At 36.1% G+C, this 13343-nt stretch overlaps 1 protein-coding gene across 12 annotated transcripts in view; it reads right to left on the reverse strand.

The window, feature by feature from the left end:
- Positions 1-13343, reverse strand: part of rbfox1 (RNA binding fox-1 homolog 1) — a 460574-nt gene that overhangs the window by 6593 nt on the left and 440638 nt on the right. For all 12 annotated transcript variants that reach the window (XM_076751986.1, XM_076751987.1, XM_076751995.1 and 9 more), the window contains one exon: positions 1922-1997. In XM_076751986.1, the coding sequence (XP_076608101.1) occupies positions 1922-1997 (76 nt within the window). The remainder of the gene's footprint in view (positions 1-1921; positions 1998-13343) is intronic.

Raw genomic sequence — 13343 nt, forward strand, 5'->3', positions numbered from 1 at the left:
TTAGTTTGTTCAAGTGCATCTTAACGCCAGCGCGTAATTTCCACTGGGGATGAGGGACAGTGCTTTGACACTGACTTTGTTTTTTTTTCTAGACAGATGTTTATCTACATTTAATGTTCTCCCTAAAAGAGGGTGGAACTGACCAATAGTCGAAGACCACTGTATTTTATACTAAAGATACAAACAAAACATCTATCAGAAAATACAGGGTAAATAATTGTTTTGTTTTAATTCCTTTATTGGACAGAACAGCTGTAGAGAGAAAGAATATGTACATGTGTGGTTTTAGTATATCTGAAACTTTTTTTGCTTACATAATACATAATATAGTTTGAACCTGAAAGGTAGTAAAGATGGTAATTCAAAAATTATATACATTTTTGCTGCTGCTGGTTTTTTTTTTTTTTTAATTATTGTATTGTGTCTTGCATACTATCTATGAAAAGGTGTGTCAGTGTATATGACTTAAACAGCCTCTTTTCATCTCCTGTATGTTGTTCAGGTAGAGAATTAAGACATCATTCACCTTGTGAATTTCCCTTGGGGATGAATAAAGTATCTATCTATCTCTCATCAGTCTAGAACTATGGTTGACCTGCTAAATGTGGCTAAAAATAACAGGTTTATATGACCGGGGACCCATTGTCTTATAATTGAGTCATAGTAAATAGGTTTGTTTCTGGGACACAACAGTGACAATGAGCCTACAAATTAGTGCTAATTTAGAAAAGCACCTGACTTGGCTTTGGCTGAATGCATTTTTGCACCAAACAATAACTGTGTATGTTGTGTACCTCTACCTTTACATTGGAGTTGCTCTCACAAGCATTACTTCACAGCCAAAAACTCATTTCATATTCAGACAGACTTTAGTCCGGGTATGAGTCATGAGTGCTATTGTAATTGGTCAAAGAATTTGAATATTGTTGTACTTTTAGTCCTTAATATAGCTCCTCCTCTCTTCCTCTTACCTGGTGGTGAGCAATGTCTGCTAAGCAGTCTGCTTAGTTGTAGTGAGGCTATTCAAATTGAGGCTGTTTTATATTTAGAATTAATAATCAGTGCTATGCACAACCTACAAAATCTGGCTATAGCCTACAAATGGGATTTCTAGTTGGTTTGAACATCAGGGCTTGGTGGCATGATGTTGTTCCACTGGTGTTCTTGGATTGAAATTTATTGCAATTGTAACCTCCCCATATCACGTTTGTCCATCATCAGCAGGGGTTCAGACAGTTCATAAAACCATGAAAAGTATGTAGAAATATATTTCACAACTGATTATTTGTCAATATTAAATCCATTTGTTGAACTGATTTGATTGTTTGATTGCTTTAAAGGCACAAGAATTGCATTGCAAATGAATATTACATTAGAAAATACAATATTTGCCCATTTTAACATGACTTCAAGTATCAACCATACCCACTTTCAGTCTTCTCTCAGAATACAAATACAGACGCAGACAATTTTGTTGGTTTAACAGATAAAGATGCAGATACATCTCTGTGCACCTCTCGTGCCTGCAAAACCAAGGTGAAGCATCAGATAGTACTACATTAAGGCAATGCATTCATTTAGCTCTTAAATTATGTTGGTTATTCTGGCCTTTGATGGAACAACCTCAACTGTGATCATATATCTTTTTATGCTTATGAAAGTTTTAATATAGATATTATATTATTGTCACTCCACTCAAGCCTGTGAACCATGTATAGCTTTAGCTTAGGTAGATGCAAGCAAGTCACATGCACTGCAAAACAGGAGCCCAATTCAAACATGTATTTTGGAGACATATTTTTTGGAGATTAAAAAAAAATGTGTGATTTTAAACACATTGCAAATGAGAACTGGGATGACATGTGATGTGAAGAGGACCAGGAATGAGGGCATAGATGTGTGGCAGGCATAACATTCTTACCATGGCACCAACGCTGTATGTGGCTGCTGGAGTGAGTGTGTGGTTGTAAGGGTCGGCAGCATATACTCGTCCGTAACTGTACAAACATACGAAACAACAGAAGATAGTTAAGAGACATGTTAATATTCATGTCAACATCCATGTAAACAAAAAGTCATTAGAAATTCTTAATATCAAATTCATAATGATCGTGCTCTTATAAAGTCAGTGCTCTTTAGCCTCTTTCAGCTGATTGTTCAGCTGATTCAGGCTCATTGAGGCTCATGATAAAACCTCACTGGTGGTCAGGCTGTAATGTTAATAATAATTCACAGTACAAAGGTGTTTTTAATTAATAACTAATTAATTAAAAACACGTTCATTTTGCCATTTTTCATATGGAAGCCTATTTCCAGATTTGACTAAAAACCTGGAACTATTTAGTGAAAATGTTTATTACATACATAGCTCGTCAAAATGTAGGTTTCACGAGTGAAAATGATAGTCAAACTAGATGAATAAAAATTCTGAGTATGTCAATAACAACATAATGACTAATAATTTAAAATCCAAAAGTGAAAAGTCTGACTTACTGTGTCATAATTTTAAGTTAACAGTAATTAACTTTTGTCAGTACTAATAGTGTATTTTTTAATAAGTCCTCAAATTAAATACCAAAATATCTTGTTTCAGAATTTTTTTAACTGACACCCCTATCAGACGGACAACATCATTGGATACTCTTTTCATACCCAGTCTTTTGTTGCCCCTATCCCAACTTGTTTGAAACGTGTTGCTGGCATCAAATTCAGAATAAGTGTATATTTACAAAAATCAAAGAAAGTTGATGAGGTAATTCTCTGGGGATAATGAACATGCTCAGCAGTTTTTATGGCAAGCGGGAGTTTGGGCAGTAATATGGGGACGTGTGAACCACAGTGTTGGGTGGACCAATATTTTATTTGTCATTTTTTCCTGTGTACAAAACCATTCAATTTCAGAATCTCAAGGGTTGTCACTGAATATTCTAGGAAAAAGTCAAAGGAAATGAGCCAAAAAAGAGACATACATTCACATGATACAGGGAAAGAAAAATATACCACAAAGATTTATGACAAGACGCATTTAAACAGAAAATAGAGAAGAGAGTTTTCTATTTCTCTAAGAAATTAGACAGCAGCAGAGTTTATTCCAAGTAAGCAGCTATGCTGTGGCCAACCAGTCCATCTTTTCTTCCTCCCCTCCATGTCCTAGCCCAGTTATGATAAGGGCCAATCAGGGGCCAGGGCCTGTGCCCATAATTGAGCTGATTTGCATAGCAGCCCAGTGGTTGAGGCGATTAGAAGTTAATCCCGATTAGTTTTGGACATTGCTATTCACCATGCAGCCCCCTCAACACCCACGCTCAGCCCAGCACTGCATTTGACCTATCTTATCTCACAGCGCAGAGCCCTAACCCATCATCAGTCCATGTGTGTGTGACAGTGTGCATGTGAGAGAGTGTGTGGTAAGCTGCAACTACAACACAAATTCAAATGCAATTTGAGTGAAATGCATTTTTAAAATGACCCTGGGGTGAAAAGATAAACATGTAAACAACATTTTTAACAGCACTACAGAATGGTTGGGAGCTTGGTCAAATGCACAAGGTTTTTGATAGACTGAATATTTATGGAAGAAAGGAATCTTTCCAAAAATGCACAATTATACAACTATAATGTTATCCTTCAAAAATCTTTGCTATTTGGTAAAATAATCCATTGATTATTTTCAAGAAATTTCCCTTTTAGATAATTTGAAATCTCTTAGAGGAAGATGAGAAGTCTCTTCATGTCTATGCATTATTTACAAAGCTGGAGTCAAACCAACACCTCTAAATTCCAACATCAACTTGCTAACATTCTCATCATCCATGGCTAGACATATGCTTGAAGACCACAATCATCAAGGCATTTCGTTTGGTGAACTGTGAGTTTATAGATGACTAATGAAGCATATATTGCCATGAAAAGTTTCTCCTGCAATGATGACATTTGTTCATTACTTCTAAGGTTTATCTGGTGTTTAAGAGCCATGCCTTGAAGACGAAACACAAGAAAACTTCCATTAAAGCCAGGAAGAGTTGTGCAGATTTAGCTTAATCCCTTATCCTGATCCACCTTCATCCAGTGGCAGAACAAGGTCAAGGCTACTGGAGATTAGCCAGGTTTCTAGTAACTCTGGGGTCCCAAGTCCTGATTTTCTGTTTGGTTGACATCCTTTAGGCTGTTTTTCAACATAACTATTAGTTAACTAGCTTACACTATATATTATAGCCCTCAACATACCATGTAATTACTTTGGAGTTATTGTGTTATTATCTTTTGTACTAACACTACATTGGTACGGTATGTACCAATACATGGTACGATGTAACAAGATATGAAGCTAATTTATCCCACACTGATGGCACAGCATCGGGGGCATGGTGTTCAGTATGTTTCCCAAGGATACTTCGACAGACTGCCAAGGCCAGGGATCGAACCACCGACCTTTGGATAAGTGGACAACCGCTCTACCTGAGCCACAGCCACCCAACCTAGATGTCACTTGTGTTTTGGTGTAACCATATGTTGTTGTAACCCAGATGTATTTTTAGCCAGCTTGTGTTATTATCTTGTCACTTTTATCCAATACTACTTTATGACCACTTTACATGGTCAGTTTGGATACAAACACACTGATAGGAGGGGCTGAGAGCCACTTGACCACTCTCTGCATTCACTAGCCTCAAGTTGCCTGCTTGTGTGATATTCTCATGCCAGGTGAGCAGTTTTAATTGCAAAATTAATGTTCATTAGCATGCTCTGAAATAATCAGTGTGCTGCTCCTGTACCTCTTTCAAAATTGTTGTGTACTTTGCCAGAGGTAAACTAAGTTTTCAAAATGGAAATTAGCACAATTGAAATCCTCAGTAAAACTAAACAAAAACCTTAACTGCATGTGTTTAAGTCCTTCATTTTTAATGTTCTAGAACTGTAGCTATATAAGCTACTGCAGGGTTAGCGAGTTAGTTTGCTGACTTGGAAGGCTATGCTAACAAGTAAGCAAGTCAACATATTGTTCATTAACATCAAAGGGTAAAGATGATATAAGAGCCCTAATTTTGCTTTGGTCAGCATATTTCATCATTAAAATGAACAGGAGCATTGTCATGTCCCCCTTTTAAATTCTACTTAAAACATGTTTTTGCAATGCTTTGTCTTACTTAAAACATTGTAATGCATCATAATTGAAATTAATTTTACTTTTTTCCACGCTTTATGTGTGTATGCGAGAGGAAAATTTTTCCAATTAATCTCAGTTGTTTTGTTGTTGTTGTTAATGTTGTTTGTCTTTCCACTGTGGAAAACATAAGGTTGAACCAGAATTCCATGTTTGTGATAGATCGTCACACTATATCGATCCCCCATTTTCCATGTCTTTGTGTGTAAATGACTAATGGGGACAACAGTTTTTGAATTTGGTTCACTACTGAGGGAGAGTGCTGCAGCCAGCAGCCACAGAGCAGGCTGCAATATAATCCCTCCAAGGGTTTGCACACAGACAATGTTTTTTGTCATTTGTCATTTTTGTCATAGCCACATCTTACATGATGAATTAAGCATTTATTTTGACCAAACCAGAGTTGGTGATGGTTGGAACAGTGGAAAGACAAACCAAAAAGGTGGTTTTGGTGAATTTTATTTATATACACTGAAAAAGAAAATTACATGTTTATTTCAGAACATGAAGATTATTGGATTTTTCTGGACCTTTTATGGATATAAAGAATCCATTTTTAAAAATCACTTCAGCTGAAGTAGCTTTATTTTTGAATTGAGTTGAGTTGAATTGAATTGAATTGAATTGAGTTTTAATATTTGTTTTCTGTCATTCTTGAAAGTATTTTCTGAAATAATATTTGTTTAAAATCTACTAAGTGGCGTGCTCTGATTGAGTGGAGATGCAATCTATATCTATCTATCTATCTATCTATCTATCTATCTATCTGAGAATGTCTTTTTATTTGTGTTATGTCGGTTTGTGTAATTTATGGTACCACTCAATTGGAGCGCTCCACTTAGTTACCACAGTAAAAAAAACAAACAACAACAACAAAAAAAAAAAACAAATCGACCACGATCTGAATCTAAAATCTGTTGTCGCAAGAGTCAGTAGGCTACATGACGTGCATTAGCCCACTACTTTAAAGCATCGATTGAAAAAGACAAACACCTGATAAAAATGATTACAAATATGTTTGAGCCGCTTGCGGCTCACTTTTGCATGGCAGGTCAGTCTGGATGACGTGGCATACTGTCAGTGGCGGAACAGCTACGTGTTGTCACATGGAGCTTTCATTCATAATTCTATATAAAATTATGTGATATAAATATTTTATGGAGAAATCTCTCAGTCCCATTGTGGTTTACAGCAGATATTTGTAGTTAAAGTAACTGAGAAGGTAAAACCTTTCGTTTCAGATTTTTTTTTTCTTCCAAAATAGCTTGGCCAGTGCCCCTGAAAGGAAAAGAGAAAAAAAAAATAATTGCGAGTTATCTCGTACGTACGAGATACTAACTCATACGTACGAGATAAACTTAAACATTGGCCGTTTTATTATTTTTTTTCCACCTTGCCTTTCAGTGCTTCCGTAAAAATCTTTGTAATTTTTATTTTATTTTATTTATTTATTTATTTTTAATTTGCATTGTGTATGATTGTCTAGCCCTTAACATTCTGATGGCTCATCAAACATTTCTTCTTGCTTGTTTTTCTTCTTGTCTATTGACACAAATGCTACGTTTACGTTTATACTCATACTATACACTTAGAAAGCGTAGATTCCTGTGAATCAACTGACGCAAACCAGTTCAATCCCAACAGGAGGCACAATAAACACCAACAGCAAACAAACAACCATGTTTAAAATTGACGCAACTTTGAGGCAACTCTCTGATTACGTCCGACAGTGATCCACAGATCAATAACACCAACAAAAACGGTCTGGTAATATCAACAAAGGTCCACAAGATCCACTGCAGTAAAGATATGTATTCTAAAACAAGATAACAATCAAAAGAAAGATGTTTTCTCCTTTCAAATTAGCAGACGATGTGCTTGTCTTCTGCTTGTCTCAGGTTTCAAATGACACCTCACTTGACCAATCATGATCTGTCATGGAGCCTTGCAATCAGAGAGGCCAATAACAAGCCAGTGACTGGAGATTTGAATAGCTAATGAAATTTTGAACACACCAGTGTGCCAGTGGGTTATTTACAGTGATAGGGATTTGAGTGATAATAGCGATATTACACACAATTTCAAATTATAAATCTACTTAATGGACTCAGTACAAAGGTATATAGCCAAAATGTAGGTACAGATACCTTAAATGTGCATATAAATGGCAAATGTATTATTTCATAGATATAGATATAGATGTTTCTGTAAGTAAATATATAGTAAATTGGCTTTTTGCAAGAAAGCCTAAATATTACTACGGCTAAATATTAGAAAAAATATGAAAATATTCAGTTTCTGGGCTATTGTTATCAGTTTTTACTGAACTTGGACTAGTGTCAGGCTTCATGCTGTGGGCCCATTGTGTATCCAGCTATGTTCCAGCTGTCGTCATCTGCAGACATCTATTTGCAAGAAAGTATTGACGCGGAAAACAAATCTTCTATTTCAGTGTGTTCAAACTTCTATTACTCAATGCCAGTAGCACTTACAATGATTATGATAAAAGTTCAGAGTGTTACCTTTCAAAAGAGAACAAACATCATGTATGTACTTCAAATGGTTCAAGAACAGCTTTCAATTTACTTTGGGTGTGCCTTGTATAGGCATTTAATACTCATTTTTACTGGACTGTAAACAAATGAATATGTGTTTATAAAATAAACTGATGAGTGCCAGCATACCTCTCGCCTTATTTGCAGCAAGTGTTGCTTTTTGTATTCTTCATAGCGCTCCATTAAACAACCTCTTGACTGAAGTAGGAGGCATGCAATTGATCCATTTTGGGCAGAGTAAGAGTCAAATGTGACTGATTATATGTTTGGCTTTCCTTTTGCACTTTGCAAGTGCCAGCAAGTGTATTAAGTAAGTGTATTCTAAGTATATGTGTATTCTAAGTGTATCTTAGTATATTTCATGAAATTTTAGTTATCTGTATATATATTTTGTTTATATATATATATATATAGATAGATGGATAGATAGATATATGTATAGATATATATAGAATTGTTTTTTTCTCTTTTAATTGCAGTCACATGTTTACATGTTTATCTGTTCTTTCTCTTCTATATCTCTTCTATCTCTTCTTCATCTCTTCTATTTCTTCTATTCTTTTAAGGAGCACTGTTACGAAAACAATTTCCCCCAGGATCAATAAAGTATATCTGATTCTGATTCTGATGTCAAAATATTCTGATGAAGAAAACAGAATGATATCACAGGAAAATCTCTCATCTTCCAGGGCTAAGCGGATGGAGTCAAGGTAAAATGAATTGGGTCACACAGCTACTATTTAAATTTCATGTGAACATCTCTCTTTCTCTATCCCCATTTATTCTTTCCACAAGGAGTGTCAGATATCTGGATTGACCAAGCACTTTTCAAAGATAAGATTCACAACACTGTCAACACCAGCTTCAAGTAGCAGTGTTCAGAGTGATTTGTGAATGTGTTGGCGTGTGTGTTTTGGTTCACAAAGCTTGAGTACATATTGTGTACATTTATTGAGGTCCAGACACTAGGATGGCAGGGGCCTTCCTTTTAAATGCAAATTAAATTATGATGGTCAACTGACCTTATGTAAGTGTTGACATGGGGCAGTACTTAATTTCTGGATAAGGTCCTGCTCTGGTAAAGGACCAAAAAGTCTGTGCTCGCCTATGTGCAAGTGTGTAGTAATTTGTGAATGCTCATAATGTGCTTGCATGAGCATATCTGCATGAGTGACTGCTTTGCATTTGTACTGTTTTGCATGCCACTTGAGCCAGACTGGGTCTGGTCAGGCCTCATGAAAGCAGCTGTTTGTGCTTCCCATCTGTGACCCTCATGGCATGAACATGACCCACATGGTGCCAGTGTGGCCCTGCACAGATGGGCACATCAAGGCTAGACAGGTACACAACCAAGCCCTCAATGCCACACCAGACGTAGGTGAAATATCCAAACAGTCCTCTTGTAAGCCTTTGCTCAGGGTTTGTTTAAAACTCCATTAATTGATTATTTGGCCACTTGAGCAAGCTGAACACAATGCCTGGTATATTATCACCTTATAAAATAATTGGTGAATGTGTCAGCAAACAGTGACTTATTTACGCAACCAGCAGACAAAGACAGGTCACTAGAGATCCCACTTTCAAGTTGGGTGTCCCAAGTCCAGACACATTTCTGTAAAACACTTAAATGTCCCAGTTTTCAATATTCATGGTCAAATTGTCATCTTTTTCACTACAATGACAATAATAATTAGAATACTATAACTGTTTTCTGTTAATGTTTTACCTCATCAGCTTCATTTATTAAATATATGCTTATTTTGCCTTGATGCCAGCAACACAGGAGTGAAGCTGTGGGACGCTCTGTGTCTCCTCACTCTGAAACTTTCCCGTGATTCCCAATTATAGTTTATTAAGTTAGTATGGCAATGCGAAATCCTGAATATGATTTATTGAGACGATCCCCAGATACCCCGGTTAGATTTGGTCTCCTGATTTAGTCTATGATGTCTGGAGGTTGACAAGCATACTGATTCGACCATATTTATTAATCATTAGCCATGATTATTTGCTTAACATGATCATCATGACATCAAGCCCTGTGGTGAGTTGTTAAAAAGCACTGACTTCACTGATACCAAATCTGAATCCACACTAAACTGAAAGGACCCCACTGCCTACACACAGTGCAGAGGAGATGGAGAGACTGCTGCCAGAGGAGTCGCTGACACTTGTCTCTCTGTGTGCTGTCAGTGTCTCCTTTTCGTGTAATTATTGGTTATAAATTTGATTTTCACTGCATGAAGAAATAGACATGTAGCATGACTGTGTGTGAAAAGTAGGTTATCAATTGTGTGAGTCTCAAGGTGAATGTGTGAGAGTTGGCAGCCATTTGTGACTCATAATAACTAAAACTTCTCAGTCAACAAAAAGAAAAGAAAAAGAAGAGTTGGTTTAATTAACTCCTCAGTGAACTGCTTCCTTGACAGAGATCTGAGAGCATTTTCTAGTCAAGTATCTAGTTAATATGAATTTCCTGTGTTTTTTTTAGGAGTCTGTTCACACTGATATAGACTAATAAAAACATTTTTGTAAGAAAATGAACATTTTAAACAATAATAGGATGATTAGGCCTATATGTGTGTGTGTGTGTGTGTGTGTGCGCGCGTGTGTGTGTGTGTGTGTGTGTATCCAGAAACACTGTGTAAAAACCACTGTAAAAACACACCTCGTTTGCAAATGATTGCATTCTGTTTATATTTGCATTTCACGTCCCAACACTTTTGGAATGAGGATGGGACATAACTGCTGCAAATAGAGAAGTTAAACCACTAGAGGTAATAAAAAAAAAAAAAAAAAAAAAAAAAAAAGAAGGGGGAAAAGCTGCTTTTAAAGCCTGTAGGATGAAATCAATTCCACTCAGCTGTCAAAATGCCTTGTCTTGCACAATGACCAATTCCGTGTAAGGTCCTTATAGTGAAATTTAAAGTTTATAAATGATTTTGAATTACATAATGCATATGTAAGTAAAAGTGTGCATTTCAAGCCAATACAGTCAACACAATGCATTATTTTTCATTGACTACAATGTCAATTGTACACACAGTACATGAATTAACAATGTAATTGATTGATTGATGCTGCATGCTCAGTATGATTGATTCATCAAGGCTTGCAGCAATTACATGTATTTTCTTCAGGAAATGCTTCTCTAGCTCTTACTTAGTATTTCTCATGTCACCAAGATTTCTGTATGTACATATGTATATGAATGTGTGACAGAAAGGAGGGAGGAGCAGTTTTTTTTTTTTTTTTTTTTTTTTTCCTGAATAACAGCACTGAGACAGTGGAATAATCCCTCCTTGCTTCTAATCTTAGTTCACCCTTAATTCTTTCTAGACAAATATTCAAACATGATATCTTATTTTTAAGTGAAACCAGTGTATACTTACTTGGCCTACTAAAGTATTAGTTGCTTTATTGTCTAGAGACACAGCCCTCTCTATCTAGAAGATACCTGGCATTTCTGCAATGGAAGATTGTTAATTCAAACCAAGCTCACAAAAAAGAAAGAAAAAGAGAATTTGGGAAAAGTGAGGCAGAAGATGAATAATGAATCAAAAAGGACAGACATCTGCAAGTTCCATGCAATTATACACTGAAATTACACGCCAATGCTTACTAATTTAACACAAATTATTCATTGTGTTATGAATATATCTATTATTAATAAAATGGTGAGGGGCGTGTGGGAGATAAAACACCCACAGACATCATTTCAGCCCTGGAAACCGCTATTTCAACTCCAAGCCCTTTCCCTATGTTCATGGAGCAGATTTTCACTAATTAACCAGATCTATGACTCTATATTATATTTTCTATCATTTAGACAGTGAAGTCTTATGGGAAGGAAGTCTCAAGAGACTTTAACAACTGTTACCTGCAGTGCAATCCAATGTAATAGCCCTGTGATAAACTTGTTGAAGCTTCTAATGTTATGTTTTAGGAAGGAAGGTATAGGAAGGTATTGATTCATTGATTCAACACCATTGTCTCGATGAGTTTTGAGCCTGTAGGTAAGACAACAAAAAAAGTAAAGAAAAGAACAAACATTTGCTGGTCTGCAATGGAAAGCAACTCCAGTCTCCGTTTGTCTAATGTCGGCCTAATTCTGGGCTGGAGCCAGGCCACGTTCTTCTATATATTTTATACGTACAGTATCATTTAATATTCCCACTGATCTGTTCCAGTTTGAATATGCCGACGATGCTATTTGCTATTTATACAAAATCAACAAATCTGTTTCCTTGTTTGTTTTGTTTATGTTGTATATTACCTGTTTCATAATGTTTGTTTTTAAAAGGATAATTACGGCATGACTGCTGAAAATTTTGGATTATGACTTAGTGGAGGGTATGAATTAACTATTAGGAAATGAACTCCTATGACACTGATGCTTGCAAATTTAATTAATGCACAAGTATATATTGTAGGTAAGAACAGCAATAGTGAGGCTGAGCTAAAGAATTTGGGGCTATGATTATTTGTATAGCCACCACCATCAAGAACAATATATATATATATATATATATATATATATATATATATATATATATATATATATATATATATATATATATATATATATATATAAAAAGATAGACAGCTTTGCACTGATAACCCTGCAAATTTAACTTCAAGCATGCGTGATATTTGCTTGAAATTGGATGTTCAAATCAACTCAAGGTTGGAGGAGGAATGAGAGGACTTTGAAAAGGATGATAGCATTGGTGAAGCTGGAGCCTGCGGGTCTGAAGGACAACTGCAGGGAGAGAAGATAGAGGCTAAAAGGAAAGGTGAGCAAAACAGAACAGAAAATAAAGACAAAAGTAGAGTGAGAAGGAAAGAGAGCCAACAAGAGTGCAACATGTCTGTGACAAGAGGGAAGGGGAGCTAAAGCTGGAGGTCATCTTATGTATGCTACACAATATTAGTGTCGCAGAATACCATGATGTTGCCCATTGTTGCACACTGTGAGGATTCAGTAAATTGTCTCTACCTTCTGACTGTAGGGATTTTAAAAGTCCTGTCTCAACCTTGTGAACCTCTTCCTGTTTAGATGCAGCCTAGCACCTCAAACAGCAGATCTGCAGCACCAATGCCATACCACAATATTTATAGCTATGGCTAGTTTGCAGTGCAGCAGTGCTAAATGAGCCTATAAAATAAACAAAGCTTAATAAAATATGAACAAAACAGCACAGAACACAAACAATGATTGAACAATGATACAAGAAAATTGTCAAGAAACCTTCACCTTTATGGCTACATAACTGACCCTTCTTTAAAATAATCCCAGTGATGATTTAATGGAATTGACACTAACTCAACAGTGACTGAAAACATAGCAATGTGGACGTTATTAGAAATACACTTTTTATGGAGACCACATCTATAGTAGGGGCATTCATTGTGAATTGTTATTCACAATGTATACTAGGTGTCATTACTATGGTTGATTGCTGAGGTGTGCATAGAAGTGTATACACAGTCAGAATGTATTGTAAGTCCCATCAGTCAACCTCTAGCTTTTAACTAGTCAAGAGCATCCACAAGACAACAGAAGTTATAATTCAGTATAAGTCACATCTGTAGTGTTTCATTTCTGTGGATGTAGTACATCA

This window comes from Chaetodon auriga, chromosome 16 (genome assembly GCF_051107435.1).
Source record: "Chaetodon auriga isolate fChaAug3 chromosome 16, fChaAug3.hap1, whole genome shotgun sequence".
Lineage (NCBI taxonomy): Eukaryota > Metazoa > Chordata > Actinopteri > Chaetodontiformes > Chaetodontidae > Chaetodon > Chaetodon auriga.